Source organism: Tyto alba, unplaced genomic scaffold (assembly GCF_018691265.1).
Source record: "Tyto alba isolate M040663 unplaced genomic scaffold, T.alba_DEE_v4.0 Super-Scaffold_38, whole genome shotgun sequence".
NCBI lineage: Eukaryota > Metazoa > Chordata > Aves > Strigiformes > Tytonidae > Tyto > Tyto alba.
In genome coordinates, this window is record NW_024881313.1 from 39,715,283 (window position 1) to 39,741,919 (window position 26,637).

At 44.3% G+C, this 26,637-nt stretch overlaps 1 protein-coding gene across 11 annotated transcripts in view; it reads right to left on the bottom strand.

The window, feature by feature from the left end:
- The window catches only part of ALS2CL (ALS2 C-terminal like), a 48,110-nt gene that overhangs the window by 3,939 nt on the left and 17,534 nt on the right, over positions 1–26,637 (bottom strand). For 4 of the 11 annotated variants that reach the window (XM_033011709.2, XM_033011723.2, XM_033011718.2 and 1 more), the window contains exons 2-24: positions 26,283–26,375; positions 23,346–23,454; positions 22,279–22,471; positions 20,394–20,459; positions 19,506–19,671; positions 18,922–19,050; positions 18,476–18,595; positions 16,589–16,665; positions 16,128–16,194; positions 15,202–15,398; positions 12,664–12,729; positions 11,757–11,855; positions 10,555–10,713; positions 10,135–10,246; positions 8,583–8,660; positions 6,910–7,037; positions 5,522–5,695; positions 4,847–4,940; positions 4,109–4,266; positions 2,577–2,645; positions 1,424–1,597; positions 549–591; positions 77–138 (exon numbers count right to left, since the gene is read on the bottom strand). In XM_033011709.2, the coding sequence (XP_032867600.2) occupies positions 77–138; positions 549–591; positions 1,424–1,597; positions 2,577–2,645; positions 4,109–4,266; positions 4,847–4,940; positions 5,522–5,695; positions 6,910–7,037; positions 8,583–8,660; positions 10,135–10,246; positions 10,555–10,713; positions 11,757–11,855; positions 12,664–12,729; positions 15,202–15,398; positions 16,128–16,194; positions 16,589–16,665; positions 18,476–18,595; positions 18,922–19,050; positions 19,506–19,671; positions 20,394–20,459; positions 22,279–22,471; positions 23,346–23,454; positions 26,283–26,375 (2,633 nt within the window). The other 7 variants (XM_033011733.2, XM_042801826.1, XM_033011752.2 and 4 more) reach the window with 5 other exon arrangements.

Sequence of the window (26,637 nt, forward strand, 5' to 3'; positions counted from 1 at the left end):
GGTGTAAATTGATGGCATTTCCCAGAAAACAGAAAAATCCTTCGTTGTCAGTCAGAGGTTATGGACCGTGACTTACATCAGCTTCTGCAAACACTCTGTGGCAGACAGGAAACACTTGTCTTTGATAAGGGACCGCCTCTGAAAGGGAGACAAAGAGTTGTGCCTCTGTAAGAGCATCCCTCCGAGAGCCACCACGTGGTTCCTCAGCGATGGATCCAAAATAAGCATGTTTGCTGCCCACAAAGGAGGGCAAAATAAAGCTGTTGTAGACAGTGCCACTCTGAACACACTTCGATGTCTACAGTGCCACTCTGAACAGAGAAACATCCCCGAGCAGAGCATTACAAAGCTCATATTCCCAATCCATGGAAACTCATATGCAGCAGCTACAGATCGTAACTAATCAACACATGCCATGTAGCCCTGATTTCTGAGTATAGTCTGCCCTGTGGTTACTTAGGTGAAGCTCCATCATTATCCAGCACCAACACGTAGCCCCAGTGCCATCTCACCACACACCAAAGCTAGCTCTTCGAGTTATTTCTTACCTGGTTGGTTGTCAGGGTGAGATCTTTCAGAGGCCAAAGGTGTCTGAAAGATTACAAAGAGAAGATTTAGAAGGTAGATGTCCATGTCTTAACTCCACCCTAAGTCAGTTTGGACTGGTTTTTATCTCCTCATTTAAGGTGATGCTTGTAGGTGCAGGAGGCTGAGTTTGCTCCTCTCATTACACTGCTATAAGAAGAATTAATAGCTTAGACTCGTGAACCTCAGTGTTTTTTACTCACAGATGCTCCAGTAATAATCAGTGGAGAGTCTTGGCACTTTCAATTCCTCTCACCGAGTCTAGTCTGAGTCTAACTGCCAAACTGAGACTCTGGGTCTCCTACTACCCCCCTTAAGTCCTTGAGCTGTGTTAGAAAAGCTCACATGGCTCTTGAGTCTGAGTTATTGGTCCTCACATATCACTTCTAAAGATTAATCTAGTTGCAGGAATGGATGAAGGGAACATCTGGCTCCACAACCTTTTCCCTGCCTGTGCGCCTACACTGTTACAGCAGAGACCACTGGATGGGCCATAGCCCTTTCCAAGACACATTCTAAACTCTGTCTGACTGGTCCTGAATTGGAGCAAACCATTTGTCTGGTGAACTAGGGAAGACGACTTTTGCTACACAGAAATTAAAATTAGTATAGATAATAGCAGCTTTCCACTAGTTGCTGTCCTTCCAGACAGTACTGTGGGCACTCCATGACAGGATTTCCTCCAGCAGTTTAGGAAAAACTTCAGTGCTACGGCCAATGATGGACCCAGGAAAAGGTTATAAGTCCTTTCCGCTTGTGCCATCAGAGCTTTCCCTGGCTGCTACCTTCCCAGCTGGTGCCACGGGGTTGCATCCTGGGATGAAGAAATGTCACTTACTTCTGCACATCCAGAAACTCTAAGAGCTTGATGTCAGGAAACAGACTTAGGTCCACGATCCCTTGGCAGTAGAGGTCATCTTCTCTTTCATGATAGAGCATGTAGAGCATGAAAAGCTCAGGGTAGAAGCAGGGCAAGATCAGCGGCAGGACCACACTGCATGCCTTCTGGTCACTATGGCAGAGAGAAGCAAAGGCCTGCAGTGAGACCTATAACCTTGAGCCCCACAACACACAAAGGAAGAAGCAGCTTCTGAGACTGCAAAGAGTTCTCCCCTCCTTCCTCCTCCTTTGAGTTCAACATCACAGCAGGGATCTATAGAACGCTTTCATTCGTGTGCCCACAAGCTGAAGATGCAAGTGCATCTTATGCTGTAGGACAAGGACAGGGTACTGTTTCTCCACAAGATCTCCTTAGTCACTGAGAGAAACCTGGAGCACCAGAGACCTATCTCCAGCTGTTCTTTCTGAGCTGTTTCACTACAGCACTTGTTATTTCTTAACAGACAAAGACCAAAGAAATTCAGATAAGGCCCTTTTCCAGCTGCTTGCCAATCCACCAACCTCTTGGCTTCATTCACATGGGGATGGCTGAAGATTACAGCAAAGAGAAATCCAGACCAACTGGGGACAGCTGAACAAAGATGCTTCTTCCTGCCCCCAAACCCCCCTAAACCTGAGTCTCCCACAGTTAATCTTTCCTTCTTATTCCAGGAGCATCGTGTCTTCTACCTGCTCTGCCACATTTCCCGCATTGTACTCCCTATTTCCAGGCCTGCCTTTCTCTCAGTGCTGGCATGGAAGTCATCGTCTCCTCAGTGAACAAATTCCTGTGACTGGTGCAAAGCACGTGATAGTGCTGAGACTTCCACCTCGCACACAACCATGCTACTGCACAGCAGCTCATGGTGGTAATCTTTCAAGGCTGTGTACCACACACCTCCAACTCACCACCCCATTCTGCTACAGAACGAGATTAGAAGTTGCTCTCGTGCTTCGAGCAGAACTACTGAAAGCTTTGCACTCAGAAAGAAGCGTGGGCACTAAACCTGACTCAAACGGACAAATCCAATCAGTTCAGCACTTAATGTACTTTAGAAGACACCCCATATGTCCACGCATCTTAATATTAAACAACCAGTGGTGACACTTACCTTGTATCTTCATTCATACACTTTGCAGGCAGCTGGCCTTTCTGTTCCAGTGCCAGATTGAGCAAACCCCTAGAAGAGGAGCAGAACCAAGGTTTAGTTCCCTCCCTCCTTCTTTTAAGGGTAATTTGTTACAAGTGAGGAGCTCAGCTGTCCCACCAACAAAGCGGGGCGTTACTAAAGCTCTCTGTAATCCTTGCAGTGTTGTTTCGGTATTCAAGTTTAACTATTTGAGGGCTTTCTCCATCACCAGCAGAAGCTGCCAGGAATGAATAAATGTTTCAAAAATCTCCATAACTTCTGAAGAGTAGGGTGGTCACTCTGGAGATCCTCACTGCGGTCTGCTTTGAGCACCATCTCCTTGTATGCCCAACTCAAGGGACATGAAGTTTCAGGACCAGCGATTCTCTAATTCATCTATGAGGATTAGAGGACGTTCATACTCTGAAAAAGTTGCTTGGGTTTGTCTTGATATTTCCAAGCCAAAAGTTCATAATCTGAAAATGGGGATTTGAGAGAGGTTGCCCTTTTTTTTGGTGTAGAAGTATCAGCCTAGGAAACTTAGCCAGGGGCACAGCAGAGCAAGGTGGGTCTCCCTCCCCACACTGCATCTGAAAGGTCTTGAGACATGAAGCAAGCTTTCTAATGTCCATGTTGGTTCCCCAAAACCATGAAGGTTTCCCAACCTTCACGTGAACCAATGTCAGGTTGCTCAGCTGTTCGCGAACACAGCTCAGATGAACTGAATCAAATCTGCCTTGTTCCCATCAGCTGTACTGCTGTTCTCAGACAACCCCTTATCACAGAGCTGGCAGTCTTCCTCAAGCACACAAGGCTACGCTGATAACAACAGAGCTTTTATCCAGCTTCCTATTTTTAAGGCAATGCCACCCTGAGTGCAGCTAGAAGCAGAGTTCCTCACCTCTACCTACTGTCCCATTTCTTGTATCTTCTCCTAAAAGATATTCAAACAGCAACAGGACCCCAATCATGCCTTTGATCCAGTCCTTAATTACACACCCAACTGAACAGGCTCATTTTAGAGTCACTATCCACATCAGCTGAGCCTCAACAAACACGCTTACACTGCATGTTCTTAACTCCTGTTGAGTTGAAGCACGCTAACCTCAAGCTATTTTTCATTCAAATATAGATATCGTACACCACTCTTGTGTGCTCTGCTGTACTTTGGTGTCCTTGTTACTTAGTGAAGCTTCTTGCTCATATTTGTGCTCTTCTAAATGAAGTCGTCTTATGGGCAACAGCTCACTGAGCTACCATAACTCAGTGAGATTTAATCACATTAAAGCTTCTGGGTCATTTACTGAGCAATGGGCATAATAAAGGTTTTCTAGGTCCATATGACGACAGTTACTGCAAATAACTCTTTAGCTAGCACCATTCTGAAGCAACTCTCCCAAAAAATATGCTGTGAAATAAAGCAGTCCTGTCACCCAAAAAAATTATCCCAATAGTCTACTCCACAAGCCCTCTATGCTCATACCCACTGGAAGGAGTCAGTGTGCTTGACTTACTGGTAAAACTCCCATATTTTCTTTGCATAGTACTTGACTTCTTCTTGTGCCATAGTCAGCAAGTGTCTGTTGGCCCCAATCCCAGAATATGTTGCCTGAAAAGCTATCGTCAAGGCCTTCAGCAGCTTTCCCAGTGGGTGCAGAGAAGACTTCAATGCCTGCATGATAGAAGAAAATTAAATTTTACAAGTCAGCCCTTGCCATTAGTAGAGGATAACACTGAAAGGCCACGCAACCTTCTCTTGCCAGCAAAGGAGAACAAGCCTAGAGGTAATCAACTATAATTTTGGTCTATTTTTGCTGCCACAAGTCCGTTCTCCTTCCATTATCAGGCAGAAATGCGTTTAGTAGAATTGCTGTTCTGATGAGATTTGCTGTGATATTCAAGAGAGCAAAGGGTGCTTCAGGGAAAGGCTGGTTGAGTGAAAAACAACCACTGAGAGTGCATGGAAGTTTATTAATCATTTCCAGCAGCTGGTTATTCCCCTACACAGCTTGGGAACCGAGAGTGAAGCTTTATCATCTCTTCCTGGCCTGTATAGCTGTACGCAAAACAAGTGTCCAAAAAGCCTGAAGGATCACCCTCTTCTTCACAAGCAGAGGTGTTCACAAACAACTTAAAGAAGACTCTTGAAAGCACTGACAATGTTATATGCACTAACAAAGCAACACAAAGTTGCTACAACCTGTGTCTGTGTCTGGTGGACAGACATGGATCATTATGACTTTAAATTTTACCTTCTCTAAATAACTCTGTAGTGACTCCAGCTCCTGATGCTGGACAAGCTCTTCAAGAATATCTTCTGTCTTCCAGGATACATCCTCAGTCCCCCTGGAAAATGAGAGGTGAAGAAAGAAAAACCACACAGTGAAGCACTCGGATAAATCCCAAGTGGTACTTCAGGTGGGTACCAAGGGGGCAATAAGACTGTTAGAACAAAAGATATTTTTCTCTACCCTTTTCAGTGGAATTGCCCCACTCACTTACAACACCTGCGATTATCTAAATTCATCACCTTTGACTTCCCTTACAATCAGCCTGGGTTACATCCTGCACATGCTTGTCTTATCTATCTTAGATATTTTCTTAATGGGAGATGAGTTTTCTGTGCATCAGCTGATGATGTCAGCTAGGTCTCCCTTGAAGACAAGAGGAGCCAGTGATGACTGGGTCACGTGCAGATACTTACATTTAATCAAATTAATTCCATCCAAGTTTTCACTTATAAGAATTAGTCTCAAGAGCACAATCTCAAATTCAGACTTAAAATTCATCCTGCTTTCTCATGAGCAGGAACAACTGGATAAGGCTTGAGTTTCTAACTTTAACACATGGCAGACCCTAATGTAAACCACTATCCACTCTACACAAATGGACTCCTCTCTTGCAATGAGGGCTGGCAATACTCATACTTTTGGCAGAAGAGATACTCCTGAGATTTCCTCAGCTCCTTGCTTGTTTGTACGTGGAACCCTGTGAAAGACTCCTCCGTTTCTTCTTTGCAGCCAGAATGGATGAACTCCAGGAACTGGTCATAGATTCCCTTCCATCTCTTCTCCACTGGAAACAACTCGAGGCCCAGCTGACTGCAAAACATAACATGGCATTAGGCTTTTCTGTGTCCCTCCTCAATTACTTCAGGCTACACCTCTAAATATGGAAGGTTCTCCAGGATCAGATAATAACACAAGAACCATGGGAGCAGAGGAAGATGGCAGTGCCTAACTGGTAATTCAATGAAAGGCAACTCAAGTCTATTGTCCCGACAACGAGATACTTTGGGAGGAGAAAAATTCCTGGTGCATGGAACATCAACAGTCTGAATCTTTGCTGGTGAATCGATCACAGGCTTTCTGCTCCACTTATGGTTGTTTCTAACTATACACTATTTCAACTGAAAGCCTGCAGAAAAGACTGATAGCAAGAAGACAGTTGAGCAACCACCACCAGTAGCTCTTGCTGCCTGAAAAACACAGGCAACAGGAGCTGTTCCTGCAACAGAGACACTCTGATGGACTGGAAATGTTTTGAAGAGGAAAGAAGAGAAAATTGAACTGGGTTTTGTGAGAGGAAATCCCCTCAGAGGACAGGCCGCTGTCTTTCCCACTGGGACCCCCTCATTTGGGTTAAACTGGCTGAACACAGGCCCTCCACCTTGGCAACCAGAGCATTCCTTTGCAGAGTTCAGCCCTGAGGATAAGAATCTATACCGAAGGATGTGGCCTGATGTCTTCAGCTCAGCTACTCTTGCATGCACACCATTGCCTGCCAAAGCAACATCAGCTCCCTGTGAAGGTCTGATCCTGGCTCCACAGATTTCCCCCACACAGAGCACTACCCAATTCAAGCTCTTCAGAGCTTCATGTGCTGTCAGCTGGTAGTATTCCTGTAGTAGCAAAGAGGGACAGGAAAGGAGCAAGTGATGCATTTTAGCAGCCCACCTTTGCCTGTCTAGCTGTCTGTGGGTGCACACACAAACGTGTGCGTGCATGTGCACGCATACACAAATCACTGAAAATGATATGCCTCCAAAACTCTCTCCAGTCTGAGGATGGGAGTAACTCTGGGTGGATGGTGGCAGGATGGGAGTAGAACATCTAGTTTCTGCTTCCTATGTGACATTAAGATTAAATGACAAACTGTGATCTCCTTTTCTCCTTTCACTGCATATAAACCAGTTTTTTAAGATCAACTCTTTCAGGCAAGGACTGCCTTGATCCCTGTAGGGTTTGATCCAGTACTCCTCTAGGTAGAGTCAAAATACAAGCCATGACCCAAGAAGTCATCTGGTGTTGCTCACGCTTTGGTTATCCTGTCATCCAACTGCTCGTTCGATGTGTTCAGGATGCCGTGCGTCTGAAGGCCTTGGCCCGATTTGTTAGTAAAGGTTCCCTCCAAAATGAAGCCATTGGCAAATGACAGTTTTCCCTGCAATAGAGAAATAAAGGGTTATTCTGCCAAGATTTCATTAGAGAGAGGAAACAAGCTGGACCGGGATCTCAAATTCTCTTTTCCACAGAGCCAGCTCCTGAAACGGCGACTAAGAACATCTTCCAGCACGGAAGTGCACATTTTCAGCATCCAAAGCAATAGAGTCATTAAGGTGGCAGTCACTGGAGAAAACATGTCCTTGCTATTGAATGATACACGCAGGATTCTTAAGGGGAAAGACTGCCACAACTGTAGAGTAAAACATTTGCACTATGCTTTACAAAAACCCAGTATCTTGAGTTATAAAATTTTCTGGCTTAAATTTGACAGTAGTTGTTTCTAACCTAGAGTGAACACATGAAACTTCAATTTCTCCTCTGTTTTTCCTCTCCTCATCAAAACCACAAGCAAGTTTGTCCTCACAGGTAAGGGGAATCACATGGTATTCACCATAAATGCTTTCAAGATGTTTGCTGCTACCAAGAAAAACCTTGAAGTCTCTTGAGGCAAATACAGAAGACATGCAGTAGCTTGACTCAAACTTAGAAGTTTTAATTAAATCAAATCCAAAGCCAAACAATATTGTAACTAGTCTGGCTTTGAATACGAGCCTGAAACCCTCACTGCTAATAGCAGGAGGCACTCCATCTTTAGATAAAGAACAGATTTTTCTAGACCAACCACTAAAACTAAACATTAATTTTGGAGGAAGAAGTATCTAAGGACTTTGATCAGTCTCTGCAAAATCTACACTGAGTCTTTTGGATGAAGAAGATGATGACAAACTCTTCCTCCCAAGACAAGTCAGTAAATGACAGGGCTCATTTGTAATCATTACTAAGTGTCCCTTGTGTCTATTTTGACATCCACTCAGTCTATTAGAACCACACATTTCCTGTCAGACTCATCATAGATTTCTGTAACAAGCCAGAGGACTAGTTTTCCCTGCAACGGGGCATGCTATGAACACTTTGACCAGCTGCTTCTGCTACAGATCAACCACAAAATGTTGAACATGTCAGTGCAGTGTCCAGATTGCAAAATTAAGCTTCTAAGATCCCTCAGCTATGTTAACATCTCAGTTACGTTAGCATATTGCTGGTACTGCAACTTTGTTTGGTTTATACATCATTTCCTGTGTTCCCAAGCACTACAAAGACTAAAACATTTGTTCCAAGAATACAAAAGCATCCCGACTGCAGCTGCGAAGCACAGACAAAAATGTCCCACAAAAAAAAAAAAAAAAACAAAAAAAACCAAAAACCAAACAAAACAATAAACCAAAACCCTCAGTGTAAACAAAACACTAAAAACCAAAACAATGCACAAAACCCCCAGCTACTTGAAGTCTCCCAGCTGCAGCCTTCCTTCTGTGAATGGGACTGATAGTAGAAAAAAATAATCTAAAAAACAGGAAAAAGTTACTTTTCTGGGTGACTGGGATAAGTGGAACAAGAGGGCATGAACTTTGAAGATTAATTCACTGGCCCTTGTGGAAAGCAAGCAACTGTATAGAAAGACTGAGATGAAGGAAATGCTCACCTTTCCAACAAATGTTAGATCTTCCGTGAAGTTCCCTTCGTAGACAGAGTCATCTTCCAAGAGAAGAATCCCAGAACCCTTCATTTGAAAGCAGAAGTAGTGAATTCATGACGTTTACTTCCTATCTGCTCAAATTAATCTAGAAACAGCCACTGACTTGGAGTATTTATGGGCTGCAGATACCGAAAACCTTTTTGAAAGCCCAACGCGTCTTTGTAGTGCTCAAGAGAAAAGCAAGGAGGTGCTCTAGAGATAACCCACTAGGCATCACGGCAGAGAGACGTCCTGGGTAGTCAGGAGGTTTTAGACAACAGTACTGTGGCATTCATTTCCCTAGCAGAAGGAACAAAGGCAGGTTCCTGTTTTAAGAACTGTCACCAAGAATTGCCACAAGGGTCGAACTCATGGTCCTCCCAATCCTGTGACCTTTAGGTGATTGTAGGCAATTGTGTCATTCTTTGCAAGACAATTAAGAGAAAAGAAGGCAGCTGCTACTTAGAATTAGCTTCGTCCCTTGCTGTGCAGTCAACGGGGCTTAAATGCCTCATCCCATTACCTCCCAACTGCCGGCTGCTTACAGTAGCACACAGTTCAGGGAAGGAGCACCAAGATACAGAACAGACTCTGGATAGTTCATACCAATGGGGAAAGATTCTTCTTGTCAGGGTTTAGTCCATGGTTTGGGCCCGAAGGTTTATACATACCCATACCAGCCAGAAAATGTGGTCACTTTTAGAGCTGTAACACATTTTCCGCTGGAATGGTTTTCTTGATGGAAAGCGCCCTTTCTGGCAAAAATAAAAGGTTTCCAAGGGAAGCTTCTTGGCCATACCAATTTTCCACTAGGAAAACTGAAGTGACTGCTCTCCACCCGGAAGCCTTGTGAAGTTAAAGGAGACTTTGGCAGCTGGCAAACCAAAAGACAGCTTTATTTTGGTTTCCTGCAGATGGAAGTTTTATGGAAAGCCCTTCTGACAAAGTTTCCATGCTAAACATTTTGTCCTAATTTGGTGAGTGGGGAAGGGGTTGTTTGCTTTTTTAAGCGCGTATTTTTCATGAGCAGAAATGCTTTTTTTTCCAAGTCAGCTCTAGCGATGCCAAACCCTTTTGCTTTCCCCACTAACATCTAAACTTACAACGAACTGGACAGCCACCTGGTCATAAGTAAGCTCACATTGGAAAGGTAAAGGCTTAATAATCTCTAAGATAGCTGTAGTATCATATATAACTGCACAGCACTTTACATGAGTTCTGGTCTATAATATTGACCTGATGGTCAGTCAAACAGCCAGACCTAAAAGGTGTCTTAAGCACGAACAAGGAGAAGTGACTCTCTCACATCTAGCTCCTACCTGCACCTCAGGAAGATGATAAGAAACAAGACTTAATCTAGGACTTGTTCTTGAAACACATTATTATGGTAAAATACCAGGGCTTGTTTTCTTGTTTTCTATTTTCCCTCAAAGATTATGAAGTGAAATCTTAATTTTGCCCTTGATGGAGAAGTCCATATCCCATTGATGTAGAGAGTCCACTGAAAATGGGTACTTACCACCATTTTGTCAGCATTAAATGTCCTTTGATAGCAGACACCTGACTGGGTTACTACAATGCCTTGTCCATGTTTGTGATCGTCGAGCCATGTCCCTATGTATCTCTCCCCTCTGCAATACAACAGAAAACAACTTATGTTTTTCCTCTGTTTTATTAGATCTTAATCAAATTGATGTATCATTTACTGAGGCTACTTTTACCTGATATGACACTCCATGCAGCACAAGTACCAGATGTACTGCACAAATTCAATTCATATACTGCTTCCCCAGGAGTTCAAGCACAGTTAAAGCAGAGGTTGAACACATACCCACTTCACTCCCAAGTGTGCCCATCAAAACATGATGCTTTACCCCTGGCCATAGAGGGACAAAACCACCAGGCACTTAAAGCCAGCTTTGATCTATACCACCCTTACCTATCTTTGTCTTCCCAGACTCCATATCCATTCTTCTTGTCATTTTCCCACTGTCCTGAATATTTAAATGGATGCTCAGCTGAGAATTTCTCCAGTATCCCAAACCCTTGACGCATGTTGTCTTTGAAGTAACCTTTGTAGACCATATCATTCCCATACCTGCAGGGAGAGACACAGACAGAATTTAAGACTGTGCCTATCTGATAGCTACTATTAGGAGTAGGAAGCTAGGAAAATGAGTAGATTGGGCTCATCTGCCTGCTAAATATTCCAAATATTTGACTGACAGCTCTGGAGCTGGTAGCTGTTCAGTATTAGGAATGTACATCACCCAAGCTAGTCACTCCACAGATAGTTTTCAATATTGTCTAAGGACACAACACTTAGGCTTGCAGTTGTCCTGCAACTCAGTCCTTGACTTCTCACCAGCTAGGTTGCAGTGACCACTGGTTAATCCAGAGTGGGAGTAGATAAAATCAAGCAGGAAGCCAGATCTGCCTTCACCTTTCCATGCTTGCCAACCCACCACTTCTCCTGGGCTCATCCCCCTGAGAAGTCCCCTTAGCTCTGTCCATGCTGGCCAGCAGATCTCCACTGCTGCAACAGAGAGCACACGCTAAGCAGAGCTATCAGCTATAATTATCAACATGCTCTCACATTTGACACCAGAGACACCAGCTCAGCATTGCTCAGATGCCTCTGAGTTCCTTAGAAACTTCTGCATGTCCTGTACGCTGATGCATAAATAAGGAGAACAACAAAGAAGATGGCCTATCCCAGATCAACAATCCCATCCATCATTAAGGAACTACTCTACACAAGATTTAATCCAGGTAACGTGGCCAGGGGAGACAGAGCGAGCTGTGTGCTCCACCAAGTCTGTCCAGGGCTGATGGCACACCATACGCTCTCTGCTCTGCAACCACAAGCATGAACACAAAATAATATCCTCACTTATAGGGCACGAGGATGCTGTGTCAGGTAGTTACAAAGGTCATAGCTTGCAGAGAAGCTCTTACTATTCCAACGCTCAGGAGGCAGGGCTTGTGAAGAAGCAAGACTGCCCATCTCCAAAGCAAAAGCTTCTGGTACCTGAATTACCCTGGGTTTTACACCGTGACTAAGACTTTCAGAGTGAGGTGGGAACATGAAATACATGGAGTCCCCTTTTTCCCCAGAGTCCCTCTTTGGGTTTTACTTACTCACAGATTCCATAGCCTCTCATCTTGCCCTCATACCAGTGGCACTTATAGCAGTCATACCGGTCTTCCGATTTGCGTGGGACAAGGCATATTCCAAATCTACAAGGTGCATATGGCAGAGGTCAGCATGGCAAAAGATGACTCAGCTGTACTAGCTGAAGTTTAAAAACTAAGGACTTTCCAGGCTCCCAAGCTGATTTACATGTTTGGGGTCAGCTCTACCTCTGACACTATTTCCAGTTGTTGACAGACTTGCTCCAAGGAAGAGCTCATCTCCTTGTGAACTGCAGTCACAGTTTCTCATTGCTTCTTCTACAGAGCTACTTTTAGCATTGTTTTTTTTTCCTGTCTGTCCCCATTCCCCAGTTTAGGAGCTGAGTGAGACTACCAAAGTAATTGCTTTGGTCCAAATTAATTGCTTTCTTAATCCCAAGACATTTTTTTCCCTTAAAAAACCTAAACTATTCTGGAGTTCCTGTAGAGATGAGAAATGTAAAAGTCTTATTTTCAAAAAGTTTCAGAAAAATAACGTTTGCATTTCATAGTATGATTTCTTCCCCCTGAAAACCCCTCATTTATGAGAGGTTTTTAAAGATTTCTAAAAATAACTTTTCCAAGGTATTTCACATGAATAAATACACCTAGATTTAAAGATCTGGGGTCAGATTTATCCAGCTGAAGAGATGTCTGCATGTGAACCAGGCATCTGTGCACACTCCCTGTCCATTCTCTCTAGGTTACGATCTATTAAACTGTAAGTCAGGTGTCCAAAATACGTCAGATGAATTGGGCTGTACCAGTGAATTGTGTCCCTCTACAAGATGCCAGTGTCCCTGTACCTCTGGGAGGAACCATTTCTTAGCTTATTTTGAAAGCAAGAAACATCTTGGGTTTTTTTCCGGCTTACCCGTGCTCCAAGCCCTCTTTGAAATCTCCGACGTGGTTGCGTCCGTTGCACCACTTCAGTGTCCCCCTGCAATTCAAGGCAAGCATTACACAAGGGAGATCACCAGCAACGTTCACATCTGCAACAGAAGGTACCCAGGCACTACCTAGAAATGGCTAACATCAAAACATTTCCTCAGGGGACAGAGACACAGTTCTCCAGGCACCTCTGGAACCTTGGTTTGCACCATATAGATTTAGTACCATAATGTTTTCATGCCCTGGAATGAGCAAGAAGAATCCTTTTCCAAGTTCCGTAATCGCAAAAACATTTTGTAGAGTTGCTGGGTCATCCACTTAGGGCCTTGCATATGAGCTTTTTGTAATTGCAGTGCACCATGTGATTAAGCCAACTGAAGTTCCAGCATGGCACATCCCCCATAGACAACATAATGACACCACAGCCCAGAACTTCATTGTGCCAGGCACTATGAAAACAAGAGACAAGCACTGCCCTAAAGGGATCATATCTTTCCATCTGTTTTGTGTGGGGGTTGCAGAAGTGATTACACGAAGTAACAATGCAAATTGAGATGGGAACGGTCAATGCGGCGGTCAAATTACTGCGTGGGCATGCCCAGTTGTGAATTCACTTCCCTCCCTCCCAGTCTCCCACTCCACCCACACCCACTCACTGTTTTAATTCTTGCCTCATGCCAGACACCGTCAGCTCCCTACACATTCCCCAACCAGAAACAATGGAAGATGGTGCAGTACCAAAACCATGACGCATTTGTTTGACTTTCACTGAGGTTGTTGCTTTAAACACCTACATGAGATGGGCTCTTTTTCTGTTTTTTCCAAGGAAGTGCTCAGATTAATTTTAAGTGGATTTAAAATACATCTTCTTTTCCTTTACTAGTGCTAGCAAAGGAGAGCAAGCCAGAGAGAATGCCTGCTCCAGCCATGGAGATGGATTAAGCTACCTCCCAGTGGGGGTATCTCCTTCCCCCACACCAGGTCATCAGGAGTTCTGGGACAGAACAGTGAAAAATGCAGATGTTTTTGTTGAAGAGCCCTGAGTCACACTGCCGTAGCTTTTGGATCATGTGCTTTGCCACACCAGCCTCTCCATCAGAGGTGAATACACCATCAAGGCCAGCTTTGCTTCTCCATAGCCTTGTATTAGTAGCAAGGGACATCATAGAAGAGCAATTTCAGGAGAGGGAAGGAAAGCCTAGCAGTTAAGCAGTTAAAAACACAGGTATTAAAAGCACCTGAAGTCACTTAGTTCTGCCACAAATTTCCTGGGATGCCTCAGTCAAGTCACTTAATCTGAAGCAGCAGAGGTATTTATTAATCTCATTTCCCCAATCCTAAAACAGGAGGAGACAAAGAGCAATGAGGGGTGCTTCTCCCTCCGCGTTTGCACACTGTGGTTTTCAGATCTCTGTTAGGAGTGCAGGTGCTGAGGAAGGTGGGGATGATGTAAAGGACCGCCTCAGGCGTAGCTCTGCTCTAAACACCTATTAAATGTTATTCTGGGGCAAGGCCTAATCTCTTACAAAGAGGATTCCGGATTAACCTTTTGCTTTTGGATATTCTCATTATTTTAAGGCTCCTTCAAAATATGCCTGTACATCCTTTTTGCTCCAGTAGCAACTGTAAACAGATGCTAAATCTCAGGAAGTATAAAACTTCTAAATCAGCCTGTTTTGGTGTCTGAGGAGTTTGGTCATATTTCATGTTTCTTCACTAACACAGAGACTGTGTTCTATCCTGTGTCAAACAGATTTTGGTTGAGACTTTAACCTCTGATTTACAGACCATTCCATTTTGGCAGAGCTCACTCTTAAACTTCAGTCGGATAGAGTGAACAGTTCTCATGTTCCCAAGAAAAGCATTTGAGTCTCTTTTGTACTTTTTTTTTTTTTTTTTTTAGTTCCTTTGATAATGTTTGCATGCTAAAATAGATTTTAATAGCACACGATAAAACTTTTCCCTCATTCACAAGGAAAGGCTTTTTACTGGCTTTTTTTTTTTTTTTTTGTCATCATGATGGTAAGATTTTATGCCTCAGGCTCAGATCCTGAAAACAAACATTAGCTCAAGTCTAAATCCTAATTACAGGCATAAGACAACGCAGCACCTTCAATGTGAACTTTACCACGTTATTAGGGATAACCTCTACAATTTACTGCATAAACCAGTATCTCTAGCAAGACATCTACAACACAATAGATCATGTATCAGGACCCATACTTTGACTGAGCCCTGAAATCGAGCAAATGTGTCCCAACTGCCCCCTGAATCTGTCCTCAATACCACATTTCCCTCTGGAAACAAGCGAGACAGGAACCAGAGACGCTGGCACACCCTGGGAGATCACCAGCCCAGAGTCTGTGGTCCAGGCCCTCAGCATGGGATGGATCACCCCCTGTCCACAGCCTCTGTGTGGCATCTATACCTCCACCTCTGCATCCACGGGATCCAGGATCTGCATCCACTGGATATTTCCGTGTTCTTGCTTAGGAAAGGGGCAAAAAAAAAATCTCCTTACTTGCCATGCGGCTTTCCCCAGTGCCACTCGCCCTCGTAGGATGCATTCTTGAACCTGCCCTCCAGCCTGAAGACATAGGTGAAGAAGCGGCAGGATGGGGGCTCAGTGCCTTCTCCAGTCTTGCCCCACAGTGGAAAATCTCGCTTCCCATTCAGTGCCTGGCGGACAGCCTGGTTCAGCTTCCACTGCCAAACAGCCTACGGGCAGAGGAAGAGGAGTGCTGGACTAACGAGTGGAGAAAGCATAATAGCTCCCAACAAGAGATATTTAAGGAGGAGCAGCAAGAAGCTGTTGGGTTCCCATCAATTCTGTGCCATTCGGCTGGCTGGCTGGGCTGGCGAGTTATGGCCCATCTACAGCATCAACAGGAGGTGCTATCTTGGGTCCTGCAAGCTGGATCCTGCACCAATGCACAAAACTTCCATGTCATTTAAGCCTGACTCACCACCACTACCTGGCCTCGGCACAGGACCATGCTGATGGCACTGTACTGTCCCATGCTCTGCAGCACACGCTATGGGACAGGCCACTTCCAGCATCCAGATATTTTTCATCTACCATCAACTGTCTAAGCTACCTCTGGCTATCTAATACGGTATTGTTTCCACAGAGGGTGAAAAATAAAAACAAAAACCCCAACAAACTCCACACTGCTTATTTTTCCACTTTAAATAATTTTTTTTTTTTTAAATGGCAAAAATCACAGAGGAATGGCCTTTGCTGCATTTAAGCAGGTGCAGAGCCCACTGAGCTGCCTTCTGATCAGGAAGCTACAATCCTGACACTTAATGGGATTTCGACTTCCCCTCGGTAGTCACTGTTTTGCCTCCACTACAGAGCTGACATCCCCTCTATGCTATTCCCCTGCTTCAAAACTCGGTGCACAGAATTTCAGGTGGAACAGAAACACCCTGCCCACTGCTAACCTTCATCTGGGGGTCTTTGGCAGAGAGAAAGAATGTTTCTTCTGGGGTTATAATGCGGAGTCTGTACCTGTGAAGCAAAAGACATTACAGAGACTATGAAAAACACATTTCTCAGTCAAACAGAAGTTCCTGCTCTTCCCGTTCCTCTTCAGAAGCTAATGGTGCTTTTGCAGTCAGTTTTTCCTTCTCAAGAGGTACTCAACTAGTCAATTGATTTTTGTTCTCTAGATCTGGAGCCAAAACCATTTTATTATGGATGGATTTCAACGTGCCAGCATAGGCAAGCAATGCAAGGAAAAGTTGCTGTGATCTCATCTGAGAGGTGCTACAATTCCCTGTAGCCCAGAACCAAGGAGATGGGACAAAGTTTTGAAACGTTTTCTCAGTTTCACAATCAAGTTGAATATTTTTTTTTTTTTTTTTTTTTTTTTTTAACCTCCAAGCAGAAATTTTTCACTTACAGTCCTGGAGCTGATTTCTCCTTGCAGTTTTCATCTACCCACACAAGCTTCAGATCAAAACTCTGAAAGCTGTTTCCCTGGAACAAAAAGGAGAAGACATTCCTGTTATTGATGTAAACATCACACTTTGTCTCCTTTCAGTCAGTCCCTTGAACAACAAAACAAGACTGGGAGCAGTGTAAATTCCCTCTTTTGTGGTCCACACATCTATCCAAACTACATCAACAGACCTCGGAGTCTGAAGGAACACAGAAGAAGGAAGAAAGTTCTTAGTTTAACACTTAAGTGGTGTTTAATAATGCCATGGCTACAACTAACAGTTACCGATCTTAGATAGCACTTATGTCTACAAGAGTTTCTTCCCTATCAGATGACAACACTACCAAATCATCCCTGGCAGCCAGTGTGCCCAAGTTTTGCTTATCACTTACCTAGGATTTGGACTCCAAATGGCATGGCCAGCAGTGGCCCACAAGAACAACAATTAAGGACTCATTAGTTTGATCAAAAGCACACCAAAGAAAAGAAACAAAAATGATTGAAATACTAGGAAAAGGCTGTGTTTGGTATTACATCTCCTTACCCTACCTAAAGTCCAGATGCCCTCACTACGAAGCTGCTGTCTGTAAGGATGTTGTTAGCCCAGGTTAGGTACTAGCACTATGGAGTTCACCACCAGCTAATCACGGATGTATCTGTCAGATTTGGGGGAACAGGGAAGGGAGGAGAGCTCAGATTTCCAGCACCAGAGCCCTCATCGGCAGCCTCCTGCTAGCAGCCCAAGTTAACCAGTTCAATCTCAGTCCAGTTATGTCTCCCCAAGCCTCAATAACAGTCACAGCAGCAGATGAAACATAGTGAGTGGGAACTGTTCACTGAACAGAGACGTCTACAATGTAGATATCTTCATGTGAGCTCCTCACCCTGTGTGCTCATCCTAGTCAATGGAGTCGAGGACATGATTCAACTTATCCTGGTTTTGGCATCTAAAATAGGTCAGATAAACCACACCCAGACAGCAAATGTTTCTCTCCTCTGACTATAAAGGGAGCCTGGGGGCACTTGCTCACAGCGACATCACTACAGTGCTAAGAAATCTACAATGTAAAGTTGGATAAGATAATCTCCACCCTATTTCCTCAGGCCTAGACCCTGCAAGCTGAGTAGGACTGCCCAGCGTTATCACAAAGGCTCATGTTTGGAAGAGCCCCGTAAGATCTATCAGCTCACAAGGCGGTCATGTGTTTGGACACCCGAGGGGCTGGCACATGACTAAAGAGCAAGCAGAGAGAGGTGCACATGAAGAGAGCCCTGCTAGATTACAGGTGCTGTCAGCCAGAGCAAGCCAAGCTGGACTTAACTAACGTGCTGCAGAACAGCTTTGAACGTGTATTATTCATCTAGCTACCCATGGCTGTAGACACTCCCTGTCTGCCCCACACCCAGGCCCCAAATCCTTGAAATAGCCCCAAAAGCACCTGCAACTTCTGCTGCTATGCCACTACCAGAGTCAACCATGAAAGATTGTATTCAGTCCTATGCATAAGTACTTACAGCATAGTATCTTTAACCCCCTAGGCCCCCTTTGAATAAGCAAGGACAGAAATCAGCAGATTCATATGCCAGCATGGGTTTGGGTTACTAGAAAGGTGCCTGTGGTTGTCGGATAATACACATTTATGGGGGAAAAAGTTTTGAGGGTGCTCCCTTATTCCTTCATCATTACACTTGCTTTTATTCTCCAGAGCAAACCACAAGTGCGTGGATCTGAGACAAGGTTTTGCCAACAGGCAAGCTCTGCTGCATTTTCAACACCAAAGGAACCCGGTTTTTGCTGTCATTTATCTACTCTGCCCTTCTGATCCCTCTGAGAGACTGTAAACTCACCTGAATTAGCACCAGGACATCATCAAAGAGCAAGACCCGGTCTGATCGATTCGTGCTGGCAGAGATGGGAAGATTTTTGCTATCTTCCAGCAGCCTTCTTTCAGGTACACAGAGCATGTCCTGCAGTGGGAATCACAGAGGTCAAGATGGAAGACCGAAAGCATCAGGAAACATCGGGATTTGGGAGAGGACATACAACTAAAGCCAACAGTTCCTGCAGGGGCCATTTGCCTCATGGCACAAGCTGACAGTGGCAGCAGAACTGGACACGACACTCAACTTCTGAAGCAGCCAGTGACCGTAAGGCTTCTCCAAAGCTTCCACACTGCCCTATTCTGTTGGCCTCAAACCAAGCCTCAAATTCTTGATCCTCCATGGGAAAGTAGAAGTGTAAGACCTCCAAAAAAGAGCTCCCCATCAAGCCACTTTCTACGTCCATGACTCACTGTGAATTTGTAGCCCAAGGATTTCCATAAGGACTTAGTAAAACAAGCTTCATCCAGGACTTGGCCGATGAAGGACTCCAGCTTCACATATTCCTTGATGGCACTGGTAACCACATCCTTCTCAGAGCCCTGATAAAAGAAGGCAGGGCTCAAGCACCATTTCAGACCGGCTTGTGCACAACATCTATTCTCTGGGCTACAGCTGCAAAAAACCTTCAACAGCTCTGAATCCAAAGGGCCAATGAGAGTTAACACTCTGACCCCCTTGAAAAGAAAATCCTCCCAAATCTAGCATTATCTCTGCCGCCACCAGAAGTGTGCAACCTTAGACCATTTATTTGGCCCTTTGAAGCTTCTCTGGATGAATAGCTTGTACTGTGCTGGAGTTGCCACTGTTCATTGCTTTGAGACCTTCAGGTGGGCTGCACTCCACTGCTGCTGGTTTACTACCACCCTAGCTGTCCGCTGGAAATCATTTTCTTTCCAGCCTGCTTTGGATTCACTGATACCACCACAAAGACCCACAAGCTCTGCAAAAGGTGCTAGCATAAGCCAGTCAAGTAACGTCACATAAAGCTCCCTACCTCTTTGAGAACCTCATTCAGCTTGGTAAGGAGCAGGATATAATGCTCAATATGATCTCGGATAGGTTTGTGAAGAACAGTGTATAAGGCCAGTGACAAGGAGGTCTCTGAGGTGAAGTCTGTGAGGAATTGTTTCAGCACTGTCTTATGGTGCTTCCAGGCCTCACTGCAAGATGGCGAATTAAGACAAAGGGTCATTAATGAGTTTTTCTGCAAACTGCCATTCCCTCTGCTTTCCAAACTATACACTACCACACTCCCAGACAGGGTACAGAAAGACTTGAAAGAGCAGGAGATGACACAGTGCAAAGGTATTTGCACACCAAACACACAGAAATAAGGCAAGGAGGCAAAGAGCTCCATCCATCCTGCCTCTGGCCCAGCGATCTTTGCAAACAGGAACCACACCCACAGACATACAGAACACAGCATGAATCTCACGATGGTTTGCACCCCAAGAGGGTGACTCAGATAAAGTAGCTGTGAATCCGCTCAGGTCTAGTGCTCATGCTGTCATTTGCTATATCCACGAGACTCAGGTGACATCTGGGAAAAGCGATAGAAATTTCCTGCCAGATTCCCCCAGAATCCTTTCTCAGGTCCCACCCCTTACCTGAACCCCCAAATTTACAGGCTTTCTCTCCTACAAAAGGATTTGCGCATGGCTCAAAAGAGATGGAAAGAGACCTGTAGAGAAAAGCTTCCAACAGCTCCTGCCATGGTCTCAGAAGATGGCAGGAGCAACCAGTATGGCCAGTTCAGAGGAGAAACAGAGATCCCTGCGAGGTGCAGTGTTCAGTGCTGCTTACTCCCATTTAGCGTCTTAACCCATACAATATCACCGTGTTCCAATCAATCCCTTCAATAAGCATTTTTCAGCCCACTGACCTTTTGTTCTCTGTGGCATGTTCAAAACCGTGGACTACAACGTAGTTTGCAAAAGTGACAAAATATCTGTTGGCAAGAAAAAAAGACAAACACACACAAGCACGAGCTGAGTTAGAGATCCACATTAGCTATGAGGTTTAAGTGACAGAGGGAAGAAGATCATTTGAAAATGTCATGTCAGGTCCACCTTTCCAAGGGAGACAGAGACGTAGCTACTGTACTTCCCACCTTAGCTCACTCCCCTTTTGTCCCCTTTGCCAGCTCCTTGGTTTAACTGCCTTGTTGGCTTTTGCACTACTGTCGTTACAGGAAGTTTTAATCATCCTGGCATTTAGCATAAGCAGAAGTAAACTTGCGCAACTGTCCTGGAAAGCGAACCTACAAAGGCTGAGCTTGAGAGATCACTTTTGGATGTATGAATTTCTGCTGGTTGAAGTAAAAGTATCAGGTCTGTATTACTGATGGTAAATTCAAGTCAAGGTGTCCCACGCCAATTCATCTCATCTCACACTAGAGGGAGATCGAGCCACGTTTTCTCAGCAAATACCACACTTTCTTCCAGTTCTGTTTTCAGATAAGTCACGTATAGTGTCCAGACTCATCATCATTCATTACATCTCTCAGGGACATGTATTTACTGCTGATTTTTCAGGCCCCTGAACAGCAGCTTTGCTTCCTCCTAGATCGCTCCAATAAGCATGAGATGATGTAGGATCAGGCTTGCACAGAGTGAGTCAGCAGAGGTGGGTAGGAACCAGCTCGTTTTTACATGACGCCCAACAAAAACAGGTTTTCATTTCAAAATGAGGGGAAATTAGATCTTAAGATAAACTTCTCCTTTGTGTCACCTGAAACCTCAGCAAAAGTTTTGACCTTTTACGCTCCTTTTAAAGGCAAACCTGTTTTAATTTACTGAATCAATTCCCAAATGAACAACACACATTTCTCCAAATGCCATTCACATAAAGGCAAAGCTTGTGTATCACTTGCTAAAATTATGCTGTCCAAGTAAAAACAAAACAAAAAGTAGTCCTTCCTTCCTCTTCCTTCCACATCCATAAAAACCACCAAAAGCAAGACAAAATGAACAGCAATGTCCAGGAGCCAGCATGCCCAATTCCCGTTCCTGTGTGGGTGCCAAACTGCACAGACAGTACAAGCCCATCTGGCAAAGGCTTGGCCACATTTATGGCCAATGCGATGAATGAAGGATTGAATACTGTCTGATCTTTCTGTCATCTCAGATGTCCATAAACCATTTTTCATGCTAGGGCAGCACCACGCAGGTTACACACAGTACAGTGCTTTTGGTAAACATTTTATTTTGTGTTGCAAACAGATGGGGAGCAGATGTAATTAATTATAGAAACAGCAGTGGGGCAGTACGTTTTTCATATCATGCTACGTCCATCATTTTTTACCAAATCCCTTTCCAAAAGCACAAAAATGTGACACAAACAGGTAATATGAACTGTGTCTAGTGACATCTTCTCTCCTCAGCCCTATGAGTCCTTTAAACCTGCTGGTGCATGCCTTTCTGTTCGTGATGACAGATCAAGCTTTGCTATCATAAGCTCCTCACACAAATTCAACCCCGTCCTCTTCCCATTTTTAAGATGCATTAAAAAACCCTATACTTGCAAGAAAAAATTCTGCCTCTTACAAGCATACTCACAGCTACAAAAAAAAGGCTACTTATTCTGCTGTCTGCACAGATGCTATATTCTGCAGCACTGTTGTGATCAGGGAATCACTTCCCTGACCTAATGACTGAACACTAGTGGACAGGATTGAATGAATTAAATGCACAAATTAATTGCACCAATCTGCCAGTTAGTTGATAAATTTGGTCTCTTACGCTACTCCAAAATGCTTCTGTACTTACTGGATGTAGAGGCTTAGAAACAGGTCTCCTTTCCAGACAGTGTAAATGTCCTGGACGCAGAATGACTCAGAGGTGCTGCGTTTTTGTTTTAATATCCGGTAATTTTCTTCTGTGAGGTTCCAGAGAGCTTGAAACCGATCGTTCAGGAGCAGGAAGAGCTTAAAGTTCTCCTTTCCCTTCTGATCACTAGGCTCTTTAAGGAAAATATAGGGGAAAAAGGCTATCAGAAAGCCTTGATTCCAAGAAATTGTGTGGAAAATATTGCCTGCATCTAACAGCCCAATTTCTTAGTGTCAAGTACATATATTCTTAGAGGAAAACAATGCCAAGGAGGAAAGAGATGATGAATATTTGGAGTTGTGTCCCTGTGAGTAATTGCATGGGCTATCCATGCTAAGGCTTTCTCCTTCCCATTCTTGTGAAGGACGTGGTCAGGGCAGCCTGTGAGGCTCAGCCCCAGCTCAGGCACAAGCACCAGAGGAAAATTTTCCACCGCTGGCCCAAAGGGCTGTTCCTGGTCTCCTTGGAGGCTAGACTAAAGAGGCGGTGACATGAGAGGCAACCACCCTACGGGCCTAATCCAGTCGCACCACTTTTGGCCAGACAGGCTTGTGAATATTTATTTGGATTTGTTATTTCAGTGGAGCTGCTCTGATTTACTGCCAGCTCAGAACCTGCACCCACAAGTTTTACCTTCAAAGACAGGCACGACCACAGACAGAGAGCAGGGAGGCAGAATGGGCATAGTTTAGGGGTCGCGTATGTGTGAGATATATTTGGGATTTCCATTCACCATGCTGGAAACAAGCCTTGGAGTGGGTGTACAGGCTGATATTGGTTAGAATCTGGATTAACTTAAAGCAACAGGAACCACAGTCCAAGGCTTGAATGAAAGGCCATAGGCATCCTTAAGAGCTGACTATCTTAAATGAAACATCTCTACTTACCACTTACTTGCCTCCAGCGAGTCCTCAGCCACTGAGTTGCAATTATAAATCCTGGCACACAGGTGTGCCAGTGACTCAAGGCTAGAACTACAGACAAGAAAGTAGTCTTCTCTGACCTACCTGCCTGGAGCAGAGGCTTGAGGATGAGGGCATCTATCCGTGCCAGGCATGCTGAGAAGGTTTCCTCCACTTGGAGCAGAGATGCAGTTGCTTCAGCTGTGCACATGTCCTGGACACAACACAGAAGGCACACATAAACTCCCTTGCAAGCGTATCCATCTACCAAGACTTCAGTGCTCATTCATTGCAAACAATCAACCTCTTGACAGCACACACAGGTGTAATTGCTGTCCCCAAAAAGCATTTGAAAATGTTAGAAGAGGAAACAGAAACCCAATAGCTCAACATCAGCTGGTGTGACAGAAGACCACCAAGGTTACGTCCCATTTTCCTGATGCCCCAAATCGAACATCTTCTTAGGTGGGCCATGATACCTCTTCCACATGACTGGAAAGGCCCTAAACTTCTTACTAGGTGGCTAATCCTGCTTAGTGCTAGATTTGTTCTCCCAGAAGAAAATCCCTGAAGTACAAGGCAGCAAAGGATGAAGCAGACCATCTCTTCTCGTATCTCTCACCAGTTTTCTGCCCGGGTGCCTCAGTCTGCATCTTTTGTCACGAAAAGCTATTGTACGGAGCTGCAGAGCCGTGCCAGCCATGCCCAAACACCTAACCCTTCAGAGGAACAGAGGTCTGGTGTTACTCCTTTCCAAGTAGGACACTGCACTGCTTATATGTCACAACTGCTGCGTCAACAAGAAAAGCTTGCCTAAAGTGGAAGTGGGAAGCACTTGAAAAAAAAAAAAAAAAAAAAGGCAAAAAAAAAAAAAAAGCAGGCAGCAAACCCATGTGAGCAAACTCCAGTAGCTTCCTCCTTCCAAGCCTTACCTCTCAAAAGAAATGTATCAGAGGAAGTGAACACAGCCAGCTAATAATGTGTCATAAGAGTCTTCTCTGGAAAAAGGCAGGGTGGTGAAGTTAGTATGGGCACAATAAAGTGATACTACTAACGGTGATAAAAATATAAAACTCTTGAGATTCTTTTATCTTTGTGAAGCAAAACAGCAAACTCAAGGGCCTAAATATGGTCTGTCTACATTTATCCTTAGCCTGTAGTGCACACTCAAAGCCTATGTTCATAATAGTAAGCAGACAAGGATATGGCATTATGCTGTAAATATTTACACTGCTAAAATGGTGGCAGAGTCTTTGGCACAGTTTTAATGTGTGCCAACTAGTGCCTCGCCAAGACAATTCTCAGGTATGGCCCAGGAACCATTAGAAACAGGTAGCTTGCACGTGGTCATACTGTTTTGGGAGGCAAGGAAAAATTAGCTATCTATAAGTTATGCAATAACCACTTGGCTATGGGGCTAGACCTATTTTATTTACTAATGGAGACGTAACTAGAGTCTTTGCGCTCTTTCCAAGAAGAGCTGAACTGAGGCTATGTGCTGGTGGCATACTCTAAGACATCCTGAACCTCGACGCTGGTTGCTACAAACAATAGGTGAGATTCATTCTCCTTGTGCTGAGATGTTGGGAGGTCAGACATGGAGGCCTAACCCTACTTTATACTTCATGGGAACAAACACCTTGAGCATCGCAGCATGGACTGTAAAATGGTCACCCGGGTGGGGTGGCTAAGTTAGGTGGGAACATCTAATTTTTAAGTTTCACACATGGGTGGATGTTCCTTCCTGAATAAGAGCTTGAGTTCCCTAAATTCACCAAACCCTGCTTAAGAACGCCCTTTCTAGGTCATCCTGGATCTTGGGCTGAAATGGTGTCACGGAACAAGGGACGCTTTGCAGTTTGAATGGTTAGCTGGCCTGGTTTTAAGTGGTTGTTCGGACCTAGACACAACTGACTGCACAGATGAATGTCAATGTTTTCTCCTTAGTAACAACTGCCTCCTAAATTTCATTTGTCTGAAAAATGGGAAGCGTTAAAAAATTCCATAATCTCATTAGTTTGCATGTTTTCATACATCAAGGCCTGGATGACCCTAAGGCTATTTTTTTGCAGAAACACTGGCGATTCATCCCAGAGGAAAACTCTAGGCATGCAAACAGGTCAAAAAGCTGGAATCCAGACTCCTCCTGGCCCCTCCCAGTGAAGGCAACTGATCCAGGAAAAAAGTGAAGCAAAACAGCAGCCAGCTCTCACCCCAGAGCACCAAGAGGACAGGACAGATCTAGAAGTTTATTTTTAGCCACTGCTTAATCTCTTGTCTTATAGACACAAAGATAAAGTTGTTTCTTACCAGTCCTAGAGAGCACTCAAGCTTGTTAGACATTTCCAAGCATGTCACATGCTTAAGCAGTGAGTAAACAGGCTGGATGTGTGACAGCATTTCCTTTTCAAATGTTTTGACAGGCCAGGAGGTAGTCAGTGGGGTTGTATTAGGCTCACTGAGTACCAGTCTGGTGGATTTTATTTATTTATATTTTTTTAAACCTGTTTTGGGGAAGGAGGGAAGACAATTCCATCATTTCAGATGGCTCTGATTTGAGAGGATGTCTCCATCTGGCCTTTATTTAATTGCGCAAGAAAATGTTTTATCCTGTGCAAAACAAAAAGAATGCGTGCTAGATGCCAAACTCATATCAATATAATCAGAGAAGCCACCCATTCATTATGTACAGATGATTTAATGTAAATTTAATGACTTAAACCAAGGGTGCAAATACCCACAGCTTTGCTCCACAGGACCACGATAGTCCATGAGCAGAGGCAGGAGGCTGAGGAGCTCCTCAGGACTGAAGAGCACATGTGCAACACTACAGGAACATCACTGCTCCAGCCTAGGTGTTACTTGGTTACTTCTGTAATGGTCACCTGGAAGAAGAACTATGTATGGCCAGGGTGGACCTACTGATCTGGATGCAGCATCACCCCTTCCAACCGTCAGCTGGTCCCACACTCTGCCTCCTGCCCATCTGCAATCCTGGTTCGTGAAGGGTCTACAAAGACCCGTGAAGACCTGAGCTCAGACCTTATGGCGATGACCCTGAGGCGTTCCCATGGTGCAACAAGTGGGTTGAGAAACCCCTGCAGTAGCAACACCGTACAGACACCCAAGACAACTCTGAAAAAAAAAAAAAAAAAAAAGCATTTGGATACTCTTTTCCATTATAACCTGATACAGATTTAAGAGAGTGTTCTGTTTGGGCTTTGGTGTTTTTTTTTTTTTTTTTTTTCCTCTTTTTAGCAGCCATGTTCTTACCCTTCCTTGGAAAATTTGTGGGCTACTTCCTGCCTGAACACGACAGTCAGGGATCATTTGCTGAATGGGGGAGCACCACCTACCAGCTTTCAAAACAGCCCTTCTGGCACCACAAAATGACCTT